Below are 15278 nucleotides of genomic sequence, written 5' to 3' on the forward strand. Positions count from 1 at the left end.
CTCATGCATATACATAGTTCTATCTTGGGATTCCTTAACAAGTTTGTTCATTAAATCCATTATGGAGAGAAGACTAGCTAAATTTAATAGAGCCTCTACATGACTTAACTTATTTAACAAATCATAAGCTTTGTCTAGTGTGAGGCATTTCTCATAGATTACTCCAATCAAGGATTGACACTTGGTTAGAACTCTTTTTTTGGTCCATGCAAAGAGATCCATCTAGTCTCAACATCATTGAGAAGCTCATGGATTAGATCTTCAACTTTTGACACTCTAGGAATATTTCTTACAATATTATATGCTAAATTCATTGGTATGTCACGTAGTGTATGCTAAGCATGTAAGGTGAAATACTAGTTTTCCATCTTCCATAAAGACCAGTCCTATTCCCTTGCATTACTCCAACTCTATTAGCTCTGATACACAGTAGAACTTATTGGTAATTATCAAATCATCCATACCAACAATTTTTCATTCAAATATTTCGTAACTTCTATTTTTTTTGTTGCATTGACCCTCATTTTACAAACATAGAGTTTATGAGCTCAATGGAAATGCTCCTTTATCGTATACACATGCATATAGACCTAAGTAGTGTTATCTATCATAGTGACTTCATGTGTGGATAATGAAATGAACTTGGATTATTTCTCTCATAAATTTGGCTTTTCCACCTCGCCAAGATAGTTTTCCATTTCTCATCCAGCATTTGTTGACCAATGTGACATAGGATAGTGAGGAACTCTAAAAATAGACAACAAATCTATATATATTCTGAGAAGTCTCTCTAAGGATGCCCTTTGGAAAAAAAGTGATTTTGTAGCACTCATCTAAATGGTTTTTACCAAGTTTGTATCATTGGATGCATGTTGAAGCCCAACCTTGATTGGATTTCCACTACTACCATTGCCAATTATTGTCATTATATTGTTATCATATTCATATTCTATGACATACTTAACATGAAGACATTCTTCCTTTGATTTCTATCTAACTACTAATATTTCCTTTCCATTTATGGTTTTTCTAATTATTAACCTTACCAATATGTTTATCTATAGTGTTAAGATTTAGTTGTAACTTCTTATTCCCTTTAGTTTTCCAAGTATAAATCATACACATGCATTATGTTGGTTGTTCATCAATGTTTGGGGTTGGTTCAATAAACTAGTACTTTCTACCCAATCAACCTTTAAAAAAATTGTCATTTCCCACTCTCGCCCGAATTTTACAATCCTTTATCTTTTCTTCCTACCAACATCAATATTATCTTCAGGCCTAACATTTTCACCTAACTAAATTGTCTTATTATGTGTTTCCCTTACAACACCTTTTGTTGTTCCAACATCATTATCCTCATTTGATGCATTTTAATTTAATGCATTGAAAACTCCATCATCTAGTGGTAGTGAGCTACTATGAGTAGCTTCTACACTTGCAAAATTGCACAAGTTGATGGACCAAAAATGTTTTCAATTCCAAAGAAAGTCTTTATGGTTATTTATGTGTAAGTTTTGGGCATTTTGATGGCCTCTTAATATCTTTGATTCCCTAAAGAGCCTTACCCTCGTCAACACATAGTCTTCCATTGACAATCCCTCCATTTCCCTAAGACAAAGTAGTATTAGTCTAAGACTCACCCTCCCCTGACATTGCAATTCCTTCAGAACCCTGAGGAGAGTCACCCTTGTCCAACCTTTGTCTCTCACTGGGAATTAAAATTAATAGAAATACAATGAAGTTTGAATAAATTATTTCCTACCTTGGTCCTTTATGCTTTCTCTAAAATTCTAAATGTTGTGTAATCTATTGCAAGATTGTAACTCTAGTCTCCGGGACACGAAAGACTATAAGATTGCAAAAGATTGTAATTTGTTGCAAGATTGTTGTGTAATTCTTTACCATGAACTTGAAGGTACCCAAATTCCAAATCAAATTGATGCTAATGCAAAGCTCTTCTTTTTTCTATTGATGTCTTTCTTCCTTGCAACACACAAATTTATTCAATTTGATTCTATTTTCACAATTGTATTAAAGAATAAATAGTTGTTGTATCTCTTATCAATTTGGACTAATGTTAAATGATTTGAGAAATTCCCACCAAAAGAACATCACTTTATACTTGATCTTCCCCATATATATATATATATATATATATATATATATATATATATATATATATATATATATATATATATATATATATATATATATATATATATATATATATATATATATATATATATATATATATATATATATATATATATATATATATATATATATATATATAATACTTGTTAGTCATATAATTCACATGAAGAAATATATTCAAAGGTATTAAAGTTATATAGATTTTTTTCAATTCATAAGCTTACCAAAAAATCCAAAATTAGGGTTACTTATCCACACGACACACTAAAACCAACTAAATTTGTTTAATTCTACTAGATTTCCTATCATTTTATGTGTGGTTGAGTTAAAAATCTATGATATACGAAGAAATCTCATCCCATGTAGGTCATGGTCAACAGGCCTAGAATTTGATGGTCCTATTGGGCATTTGTGCACTTTTCAACCGTCTATGACAAGCTAAAAAATTGTTACCTTAGGGATTGATAGGCTAAAGTTTTAGCAAACTGTCAATATGATAAATAAATATATCATTAAACTATTGATATTTGTCAAAAACAACTTAGTATTTTATTTAATAATATATAAGTGATTTTATAATATGTATAATATATATGTATGATAAATATATATTATTTTATATTATATATGTTTCTAATTTCATTTTTTTTTAGATATATGTTCTTATTATATATTTCTATTTTGATAGTTATAGATTTTTATTAATATATATAATATTAATTTAAAAACTTTTTAAAATAACATACATGAAAACTTTCTTTTTTATTTAAAATTTATATATAAATATATATAACTCATTTATAATTATAAATTATCTATAAAGATACTTGCATATATTACTAATTAATATTAATTATTATCTAATTTATAAAATATTTAAAATAAAAAATAATTTCTTAATTATTTAAAAACAATTGGCAATCAATTTTTTTTTTAAACATAAAATAAAAGGTACCAAAATAAGTCACCCATGACTAAAGCATTATGACAGGTAGGGGTGGCCATCAAATTATGGGTCCGATGGTCAATATAAGAATCTAGATTCTAAGTGAATGTATCAAACATGATGTATAGATTTTTATGGGCAAAATGGGCCTCTACTCATTCAATTAAAAGTTCATAATATTGAAGTCATGTACAAAATGGACCAACACATTCAATTGAAATTTAATAACCATTGGAAAAACAGGAGGTCATTATAATAACCATATCAAACTGATCTTGAAGGAGAATAGAGAGGACTACAATGTGAAATACAAAAGATGATTAGGGATGCGAATGAGGAAAACTAGTTAGCACAATAATTCAAGGTAATTTGACTATCATGTAATATCTTTAGATTCACCAATTTCAACCTTGAGACATCCCAAAATCTACTAAAATGTAAATATTTTCCACTAAAAAAAACTTTGTACATATATATATTCTTTTTCGTGGTCACTTGACGGTGGATAAATTGTTTGAGTGTATGAAAACGAAATGCCCCAACCTCCTTATATACTAGTTTTCAAGATTGACAAAAAACTAGGTTGACCACAAAGAAAAAGAAAATAATTGAAAGACTCAAGATACTTTAGGCTTAGGGATCCAAATCCCTCAGGGACGAGGTTTACCTATTCCAAAGGAGGCCCCAAAAAAATGGATCCTCAAGATCTTGGAGAAGGTGTAGATAGATTCAAGAAATAATAAGACCATCGGAAGATATGACCAAAAAGGCGATAAAATAGCACGTAAAAGGCCATGCCAAAAAATGAGAGATATCTTCATGCACATGCACACACAATGCACATGCGAGAGAGAGAGAGAGAGAGAGAGAGAGAGAGAGAGAGAGAGAGAGAGAGAGAGAGAGAGAGAGAGAGAGAGAGAGAGAGAGAGAGAGAGAGAGAGAGAGAGAGCACTAACAAGGGCTAGAAGGTCTCAAAATGTAGTGCTTCCATTTTAAGATGATACAGTTCATAAGTTCCCTTGGATTCATATGATCAATTTCAGGACCACTCCTACTCATTGCATATTTCATATAGTTATTAGACATTTGTAATCTCCTCAAATCTATTTAGCTCTTGTTTAAGACCTTTCTAACCTAGTGGAGAAACTCTCTACCTTGCCATATCACACTATTCCCTAATAAATTGTCCATGATGGTTGGAATAATTCTATTGATTTAGAGCCTCCTTCCCTCCTATGGTGGGTCTAGATTCCTAGGATGTTGTGTCCTCATATATTGTCCTAGTGTTTCCTATGGCTTGTGTGATTCTCCTCTTACATTTGGTGCTTCTCATACTTGATCTTATATGCAAGAGGCTTCTCCCTCTTTTCTTGGATGGAATCTCTTTAGTTCATTTTAAAGTTGTCTCCTTCCTTGCTCCTAAGATTCAACTCATGCCAATGGCACTTCATGGCATATGTTAAACATTGGAAGAATTGTCATTTTTTGAAATTCTTGCCTTCTCAAGTGGTTCCTTTGGGATGAATTTAGATTTTAATTCATATTTAAGTTGATATGTTAAGGGCACTTTGTTTCTTTTGTGTTCGTTCCTCTTTATTTGAATAATATTGGTTGCTGGATTTAATTGTGGAATGGTTGTCCTGCCAATTTATTCAGTTGCTTGTTTTGATCTTCATTTTTTTCTATAGTGATTCAGATTACCTTTTTTATATAGTTTGGAATCAATTCATCTTATCTTAATCAAATATTATATAATTTCTTAGACTATTTTCATCTACATATTTTGAACTAAAATTAGATTTTTGAAGTGTTGAACTTTTGAAATGACAGTCTCCACGATAAATAAAAATGAAATAAAATGAATATGAGATCTTTAGTTGTGGTGTTACAATAGAAGATAAGAATACAATATGATTGTCAACCAGAAGTAAAATTTCTTATGGAGTTTCTTTCAAAAAAAATCCCATGGACTTATTTTATGATTTATTTTTATGATGAAGATAAAATCATTTGGACTTTGCCATTATGACAAATTGCATCTCCTAGATCTCTCCTATAGAGTTTGGTGGAATTAAAAATAAATATGAATTTAAAAAAGAACCATAGATTTTTTTCCACAATTCTCCTTCCTCTTTTTCTCCATCATTATCGTCTTCATAATACCCATCTATACTCATGCAACATAAAAAGTGTGTTTTCAATCGTGATCATTACAAAACAGAAGTGAAATGGAGAGAAACATCAATGTGGTGGTTGATTATATTGTCCAACACATGTCCTCCTCAAGGGGTTTCAACACTACATGTAATCTATGTTTTAGAAATATATCATCTCATAAAAAAGAACGTTAATGTAATGTATGGACAATTTTTTTTTTTGTTACAAATTATAATTTTAGCAAATTTTATTTCAAATAATATGACCATAAAATAATCTCTTTATATGGCATTTTAATTTGATTTTTTAAAAAGAAACTTAAATAATTCCTTTTTCCTCTTTTGAAAATAAGGTGAAAAAAGTCATATAGAAAAATCTTAATGAAGAAACATTCAAAACTTGTTTTCAATAAAGCATAACTTAAAAAGTTTCCAAGTTTTGCTTCAAATAATATGGCAATAATAACTCAATAAGTTAGAATTCTACAATCAAATCAAGTGCATAAGACTCTTGCATTAAAACTAACTTATGAATCTCCTTCTTTTATCAGGTCAACTTAATCAAAGAAACCAACTAGATCAGCAGGTTCTCTAACCAAATCAATTGGTTATTACACTAAATCTATAAAAAGATATTCCTTTCTCTATACCACTAGTAGACTTGGAACAATAAGCTATAGCTTTCCAATGGATTACATGCCCTTCAGATATAGACATCACGTCAATGGGAGATCTATGGATCATCGCTTTGAGAAAAGGGAGAACCACACAACCCTGTATGGAACTACACATTGAATAAGAGTCATTCATTCAGGCCATTTATCACCTGAATGTCATCTTAATGGTATAAGCATAGTTCAAATTATCACCAAAAAGTGTCAGATATCTCTACTTCTCACAAGATGTTTTTCAAAAAGATAATAACATATTTTTCTCACTGAGATTTCCTATCGAAGAGTTTTGAACTTCTTACTGAGAACTTGGCCCTATTTTTACCATTTCTTGACAAATTCTTGCGGTAACTAGTAGACTCCTTATGGGTGGAAGTAGTGAAGCTATGATGCCTAGCAAGTTTCTTATTTTATTTTCAATTTTGTATTTATGAGTGTTTAGAGGAGAAGAGAGGGGTTTTCGAGGAGAGAAGAAATGTTTGGGGGCCTTATAGATTGGTTGCAAGTGGATTCCAATTTCTTTTCAAGCAAAACTGAATTCATAAGTACATCATGGAGGACAACTAGGGCTAGAATCCCTTCTACTCCCATTTTTTTAACTAGAGCTATTGGGTAGAGGAAGAGGAAGATATCTAGACTAGTTTCATATTGTACTTGACATTTGTATTTGCTTATCTTTTTATAAAGACAATTTTCTAATTTAAGTTTTCTTTAGAGTTCCAAGTCTTTGACTATAGCTACCAGCCATCGACATTCCACATTAGTATGTGATTTTGTTACATATTGCACTTATATATATCTAGATCAGTTGGTTTTGTTTATTTGCTCATTTATTGGCTCATTAGATGCATCTCCTTATTGAATTTGGCCAAAAAATGAAGTTCTAATTTAACTTAATTCATTTTTAACATTCCTAAAATTTTCCAAAGAAGCTATCGATTTATCTCTGATAGTTTCCAAGAAAACAATTTTTGCCTCATTGATAAGTGGCAGAGAACAATATTGTGAACTATGGGTACATGAGGATGAAACACAACCCAACCCTCTTTGCGTTCTATTCACCATAGGTAGGGCAAAACATACCTTTAATTATATGAGGATTCTATGCTTCATCTTCTTGGCACTTGCATTGCCCCCTACCCCTACTATTTGGCAAGGGAATAGTCATGCCTTATTCTAGCTTCATTCAAGTAGCAAGACACCCACCTTCATGAAATGACTTGATTACACACCTTTAGAATAGTAGGGCTGGTGTTCTATATTAAAGAGTTTGGTATCACCAAAATTAAAACTTGTTTCATATTAGCTTAATTTGGTTGTTGAAAAATTGATTTAAATTAGTATTTTTTTCTATTGAAAATATATGAATGTAAGTTCAAGGGCCACATAAGGGTGTCATAATGAAGAACTTTCATACAAATATTGTTTCCATGTAGCAAAACTTAAGTTTTTAAATTTTACTTCAAATAATATGTGTCGAATAAAAAATCTTGTACCCTATTAGCTTAATTTGATTATTGAAAAATTACCTTGAATTAGTCTTTTTATTTCCTACAAAAAACATGTGAACATAAGTTCAAGGGTCACATAAGGGGGGGCTAATGAAGAAGTTTATCATGTATTATTTTGTCTTGAACCATTAATTTTTTTTAAAGAGAATCTTTATTCAAAACTTAATGAATTTCATTTGGAAGTATCTTCATTTGAACTCTATCGTCAAATGATAATTCTTATACTATTATTTGACTATAATCAATTACTTTGTATTCTAGAACCCATTTCTTTAAAATTCTAGATGTATAAGACATGTCGTTATTCTTTTATTTTAATTTAAAGAAAATTTTTAATAATAATAACTTAAGAGCAATATTCTCTTTATACTTACTTAACACAATTGAAATATTTGAACATAATATTTTTAAACCCTTAACAAATAAACCTTGAACATTCATAAACTAGACCAAAAACTTGATGACTTTGAGATAAAAGTAGTCAAGGAGAAATTCAAGAATTGCACACAATAAAAGACCTTTGCTTCTAGAATGAATACTCAATAATTAATAAAGTATGACCCACTATTTTTTTCTAGAACCTCTTTGGCAATAGAAGAAAAAAGTTATTATTATTAACTAAAGAAAGGGTATTTTTCCACAAATGAAGGGAAAAAAATTAGACAAAGTTAAAAGGTCTCTTTTTGTAAGAATTTTTTTTTTCCCACAAATATATGAAAAAAATCCACATGGTTAGAAGATGCATCACTCATATCTCTCTCATCATATGAGGTGGAGTTATGTAAAATATAAGTTTTATTAGTCCCTGCCTATAAATAGACAAGGAACTATTGTTTTCATTTGACCCCCTACTATTAATTTACATGACAAACAAAATTCAGAATTGTAATATTTGAATGATAATATTTATAAAATCAATTTATGAAACACAATTTATTTTTTCTGATTGGCTGAAAATATGTTTGCTAGGCTTATTTTTATTTTTAAATTCATAAAAGGGCGCAAAAAAAGAGTACAAAATAATTTATTGCATTGTCAGGGATCACCAACTATCATTGACTAGGGGCAACTCAACGTCACCAAGGTAGTTGAATGCGTCTGCCACGTCACAGGGCCGGAAAAAAAAAGAGTCCACCATAGTTACTTAACCTTGGAATATGTAATGCCTTAAACCATTCTTTGTTGTTCGCAAGACGACAACAAGCCATTTTAAAAATTCAGATATTCAATAATGGCGGTGAAGTATTGAATGTAATTTAAATTTATTTTCAAACATTAATAGACATAAAAAATTCTATTCGTGCCAGAAATCCACAACGATCATGATTTAATTGTTAGGCTACTAATATTTTTTTCAAAAAAATAAATAATTTTCACATCGTTAATAACAATTTATAAATATTGGCAAGAAAATATACAAAACCTAAAATATGGCCCTTCAAGATCTAAATGGATATGTTTCACATTGCAAACTAGTATATTGTGGAGATGACCACCACCATAATAAATTATTTGTTTTTTTATATTTGAGATGAGAAAAAAAATGAACTTCTAAAAAATCAGGTTTGGATGAGGGTCTGGATTAAAAGATCAATTTTCATTTGAGTTTTGAATTCATTTATCAAAAACAAGTTTAAGTTAATATTTTTTACTATTGATAAAGAGAAATTTTCTTCACCCATACTAGAAAAAACAAATTTATTATTATTTTTATATTTCTTCTTAGTAAGAATTAATTTCATTTTTTCTTCGTATTAAGAATTTTTTATAAATTATTAAATATTTTACTGTTGCTCTAGAGATCTAAGCTATTCTTAGATGTGATGTGTTCAAAATACATTAACTATTTTGTATTTTATAATTATCTAATAAGTTTTTATTTTATACAAATTAATGTCTTCAAATATTTTGTAATTAAATTGAAGTTTGAATTTATATATGGAATTGGTAAAATTTTGATAATAATTTTAAATTATTATTTTTAATTAGATACTTGTTTCTATCATTTAATTATTTAATTTTATAGTTTTCTTTAACGTTTATTATAAGCTAAAATCATATTTTACAAAGAATATGATTGATATTAAAAAAAAAAAAAATTAGAGAACAAAGTTAGTTATAATAATAAGAATTACTTCTATATCTTGTCTATCTTACGCTTCTTATTTTACATTTTATCTATAAAAATTATATAAAATTTTCTTTGCAATAGTGATTTTTGTATATAATAAATCACTGATAGTTTTGCAAATTGAATTGTCAACACCTAACCCATTAATGACAGACCAGCCAATTTCTCGGATTTTTTCATCCGCACAATCTTGAATCAACATTAGATTTCAATTGCGTCATCTTTGAAATGACATTCTCCATGACTCGAGCAAACAAAGATGACATACACTATTTTCGTAGTGGGACCACAGTAGCGTGACCAGAAGTAGAATTTCGTGTGACTTGCCCTCTGATAATTGTGACGGGAAACACAGAATCCTCTCCACAGAATGGCATGATGTCCCATCTCTCCTGCAGAGGGCAGTGGAAATAAACACAAAACATGAATTTCACAACATTCTTCGCCCTCTTCCTCTTCCTCATCTTCATTTTCAACAACAATGCGTCGCATGCAGCAAAGAGCGTCTGCAACTGGAACCGTTACACGAACGGGAGCACAATAGAGAGAAATGTCAATGCGGTGATTAATTATCTGGTTCAACACGGCCCCCCCAACGGGGGATTCAACACGACAGTGCAAGGCCAAGGTGATGATCTCATATCCGGGCTTCTTCAATGCAGGGGAGACACAACGGAGGAAGAATGCAAAGCATGTTCGATACAAGCAAATAAAACAGTTCGACAAGAGTGTGGGAATTCTGTTGGGGGCAGAGTGTGGCTTGACAAGTGTCATTTGCGCTACGAACACATCCCTTTTATTGGAGATCTGGATACCACATCTTATCTTGTGCAAAACAATCTCTTAAATGCAACGGATCCTGAAGCTTTTGGGTCCACTGTGAAGGCCCTTTTGTCTGATTTGTCTGTCGAAGTGACCAAATCGTCTAATCTCTATTCTTCCGATTCGGCTATAGATCGCTCTTCGTCTACCAAGATTTATGGGCTCGTTCAATGCTGGAGAGACATTTCTGTTCAGGACTGTGCGGATTGTTTGGACAATGCGATTCGGGCGCTTGTGGAGGTCACAAATGGGGCTCATAATATTGGAGGCGTTGTTTACTCTGGAAGCTGCACTGCTCGTTATGATACTTTCCCTTTCTTTGCCTCGCCCTCCAACGGGAGCAACCAATTACATGACTCAAGTAAGCCCTCTACATCCACTAACATTTTATGCTAGCTCAATTTGGTCTTCTTCTTCTTCGAAATTGGTTTTCTTTTTCGCTCTTCGAATTTGGTTTTCTCCCAGCATATTTTGGTTTTCTTTTCCGAATTTGATTTTCTTTCTAGCATATATGGGTCAATGATAAATCCTGATAGCAATATCACAGTTTGGCTTGCTGTGAAAATTATCTCCTACTTATCAATATTTTGGTTTTCTTCTCCGAATTTGGCTTTCTTCCTAGCATATTTTGGTTTTCTTCTCTGAGTTTAGTTTTCTCTTTTCTTCCTCGAATTTGATTTTCTCCCTAACATATTTTGATTTTCTTCTTCAAATTTGGTTTTCTTTTTAGTTCCTCCAATTTGATTTTCTCCCTAACATATTTTGGTTTTCTTCCCAGAATTTGGTTTTCTTCCTAGTATGTTTTGGTTTCCTTTATTGAATTTGGTTTTCACTGTTCTTCCTCAAATTTGATTTTCTCCCTAACATATTTTGGTTTTCTTCCTCCAATTTTGTTTTCTTTTTTGTTCTTCAAATTTGGTTTTCTCCCTAGCATATTTTGGTTTTCTCACTGAATTTGGTTTTCTTCCTAGTATATTTTGGTTTTCTCTGTTCTTCCTCAAATTTGATTTTCTCCCTAACATATTTTGGTTTTCTTCCTCGAATTTGATTTTCTCCTTAGCATATTTTGGTTTTCTCTCAGAAATTTGGTTTTCTTCACTGAATTTGCTTTTCTCTTTTCTTCTTCGAATTTGATTTTCTCCCTAACATATTTTGATTTTCTTCCTAGCTTATTTTCTTCCTCGGATTTGAATCTCTTCGCAGCATATTTTGGATTTCTTCCTCAAATTTAATTTTCTTCCTGGAATTTGAGAATAAATTTTATGTTTCATTTCACATGACATCGAAAATTGATGAGCCGTGCAGAAAAGTCTTCAAACAAAATCCCAATTATGTTGGGCTGTCTTGGCGCCTTCATAATCCTCGTTTTGTTAGGAGGGCTGTTTGCTGTGCGAGGACAATTGAAGTCTGCAATATTTGGGAAGGCTGCTAGCCAAGGTAACTTTACTCTCTGCCCTAGTGTGTTTAGGTGTGTTTGATAATTGGCTCTCTCAGTGTTGATTAAAGAAATTTGTGTTATTATCTAGAAACCGATATGAGATTGTCTTATCCAATTATTAGACAGCTCAGTGTTAGAACTTAAAAAAGCAAAGTTATTATAGATCTCAAGAAGAGAATAGGAACTTATGAAAACAGGGAGAAAACAAAACTGCAAAACAGGGCATAAACACAGAGTGCATGGTTGTAAGAAAACCAAAGTTTTAATATCAAATTATTTTATACAGTCAGAAACTTTGTTCAGTCTAAATTTTTTGAAATTAGAATCGTCTTGTAAAATCTGACAGAAACCTACAGTGTGATTAGAGTCTTTGATGACATAAAAATAATGCTTAGCATCTATTATCCATTAGAATCATAAAATTTGTATCATCTATCATCCATTTGAATGATAAATTTGTATGTATCTATACAATTAAAAAGATTGTAATGCATTTGTAAATTGTACTATGCAGGGAATGAGCGCTTGGAAAATGACGGAGTAACCAGTGAAGATTTCCTACTAATATTTAATTTGGAAACATTAGTAGAGGCAACCAGAAATTTCCATGAGGAGAACAGGTTGGGTGAGGGAGGATTTGGCCCTGTATACAAGGTATGTTAACATTCATTTCTTAAACGAGTATACCAATTATTTATATATTATAGTAATCTGTAGTACTGAGTTCTATAAAAAGCAAGAGTCTACAACACAATGGTAAATAGTAAGTTTCTTATATGGGTCTTAGGTTAGAATCTGCTTGAGATATAATCAAGACACATAATAATCAATCTTGTTCTATGAAGAAATTTGGGTTTTGATTTTAATTGGAAAGAAAGATGTTACAATATTTTTTTAAAGGCTAAAAGATTTCTTTTTAATTTCTTTTTACAAAATAAGAGTTTCTATTGGTGAGCGTCTTCATTTGAATGGTGAAAATAGATTACAACTGAAATAGTTTTTCAAAAAATTATATCACTTATCAACAATGATATTTAAAATTTAAAATTTTCATATTTTTCTTTGTTACCTCTCAAAACTCCCTTTGCTAATGATGTCACCTATGTAAATAGTCTTTTGGCTTTACAAATAGACTTTAATTGTGTCTCAGGGAACTTTGCTAGATGGAAGAGACGTAGCGGTGAAGAAGCTTTCTACAAAATCTTTGCAAGGAAAAAGAGAATTTTTAAATGAGGTTAAATTGGTAGCCAAAATTCAGCATAGGAATCTTGTAAATCTAATTGGATGTTGCACAGAGGGATCAGAAAGGTTGCTGGTGTACGAATACTTAGCCAACAAGAGCCTTGACAAGATACTTTTTAGTGAGTAGACAAACTCACTAAATGAATTTTTATTAGAGTATATAATCCTAATTGTACTCTTGGTTAACTAGTGCAAATATGATTGCAATTACATAATAAAAATGCATAGAAGCATACAATTTCAAGTATATAAATAAATAAATGTGTTGTTATCTATTTAAACTTGTCTATGGCAAAGTGGTTTCTTTCTTGGGATAAACATTTTATGGCATGATTTACAGATCATGAAAGGAGAAAAGAGTTGGGCTGGCAGACACGTTTAAACATCATAACTGGAGTAGCCCGTGGACTTCTCTACTTGCACGAAGATTCTCAGTTGCGAATAATTCATCGAGACATCAAAGCAAGTAATATTTTGTTGGATGACAAAATGAATGCAAAGATAGCAGATTTTGGATTAGCTAAATTGTTTCCAGAAAATAAAACTCATGTTAGCACTCGAGTCGCAGGAACTTAGTAAGATTTCTAAAGCATCAATTCTTGTATCATATATTATACATGTTTGATTTATAGATTAAAAGTGTTAAATAGTCAAAATTGACTTACTTTTTTCAAGCTTAATTGTTTTCTAGTTTATGATCATATTTAAGAAAGATCATGATAAGTTCAATCATATATTCTTAGACAATTTACAGTAAATTATCTTGATTTCCACAATACAGTGGTTATTTGGCACCAGAATATGCCATGCGGGGACAACTATCAACTAAGGCTGATGTATATAGCTTTGGTGTTGTACTTTTGGAAATTGTAAGTGGGAGAAAGAACAATGATTCAAGACTTTCCACAGAAGATCAAAACCTTTTATCATTGGTGAGATGCTACACCAAACATTATTTGAACTTAGTTTATTTTTCATATAACATTATGTTTAAATTGTGACCATGGCTTAAACATCACACACTAAGCTTCATTCCAAGACTTAAAAGTGTTAAATAGTTAAGATTGACCTCTTTTTTTCCAAACTTAATTTTGTCCTTAGTATGTGATGTTTAAAAGTGGCCCATTGTGACTACATGTTGCAGGCATGGAGATGTTACAATGGAGGAAACATTGAAGAGGTGATTGATAGAAAGATAATAGAGTGGTGCCCCAAGGAACAAGCCATACAATTTATTCAAGTGGGTTTGCTATGCACACAAGCAGATGCATCACTTCGTCCAACCATGTCAATTGTGTGTTCAATTCTTTCAAATAGTTGGTCCACCAACATGCCAAATCCTACAAAGCCAGCTTTTGTAAATGCTACACGTGAAGTAATAGGAGGAAGTGTATCGCATGAGTCTAGAAACACAGATTCACTGAATTTGTCTGCATCATTATCATCACCTGTACCATCTACCAATGATGCTACTGTTACACAGTTGCTAGCTAGATAAGTATAATAGCCATTTATAATATATGGTTATTGGCTATAGAAAAATAGTTCAAGCCTAGAAAGGTTGACATAATACTTTTTTGGTACCAAGTCAATAGTGTGGATTCTAATTTATAAAATACATTGTATTTAAAGGTTGACCTTAAATTTATAAAATCTATTATTAAAAAAAGGGTTAATTCATCAAATATAATGATTTTTTATCTTCTATTAAGAAGCTTACACAAGAGTTTTTTTTCATTTAATGAGTGAATTTTATGGTATATTTAGAATTGTTTTAATGCTATTCTTTTTTGGATTCTATTGTGTAGATGCAAAAAAAAGGCTACACAATTGAATCCAAAAAAGAATAGCATTATTTCATAGATTGTGGAAATCTATTTACTCTTAGAATTGTTTTGATTTTAAATTATTTATTTATATTTATAAAAAAATTATAAAAACATTTTTTTAATTAATTTTGCTTATGATTGTATACATAGAGTAATTGTTTAGTTCTTGTTTTGAACAAAAATTAATATATTTATAATTTATTATGTAGAAAACAAATGTGCTCTTTTTTAAAATTTGTTTCATTTAAGAGTATTTTAATGTATTATACAATAATTAAAATAAATTGAAAATATTTAAGATTGTCTTTTTATTGCTAATGAGCTTACAATTTTGAATGGTTACTATGGGAGTTACATTTTGGTTTGAAAGTAAAA

The 15278-nt window shown here is 30.7% G+C and overlaps 1 protein-coding gene across 1 annotated transcript; it reads left to right on the forward strand.

Annotated features, from left to right (window-relative positions):
• The first annotated feature begins 9867 nt into the window (after nt 1-9867).
• LOC149549687 (cysteine-rich receptor-like protein kinase 19) lies at nt 9868-14798 on the forward strand. Its single transcript, XM_089792971.1, has 7 exons — nt 9868-10755; nt 11700-11831; nt 12347-12486; nt 12983-13193; nt 13415-13649; nt 13856-14006; nt 14219-14798. Exons 1-7 carry the CDS (start codon nt 9996-9998, stop codon nt 14570-14572), a joined length of 1983 nt encoding a protein of 660 aa, XP_089649097.1. The 5' UTR covers nt 9868-9995; the 3' UTR covers nt 14573-14798.
• Nucleotides 14799-15278: the final 480 nt, after the last annotated feature.

This window comes from Cupressus sempervirens, chromosome 7 (assembly GCF_028749045.1).
Source record: "Cupressus sempervirens isolate cs-2001-9-10 chromosome 7, ASM2874904v1, whole genome shotgun sequence".
Classification (NCBI taxonomy): Eukaryota; Viridiplantae; Streptophyta; class Pinopsida; order Cupressales; family Cupressaceae; genus Cupressus; species Cupressus sempervirens.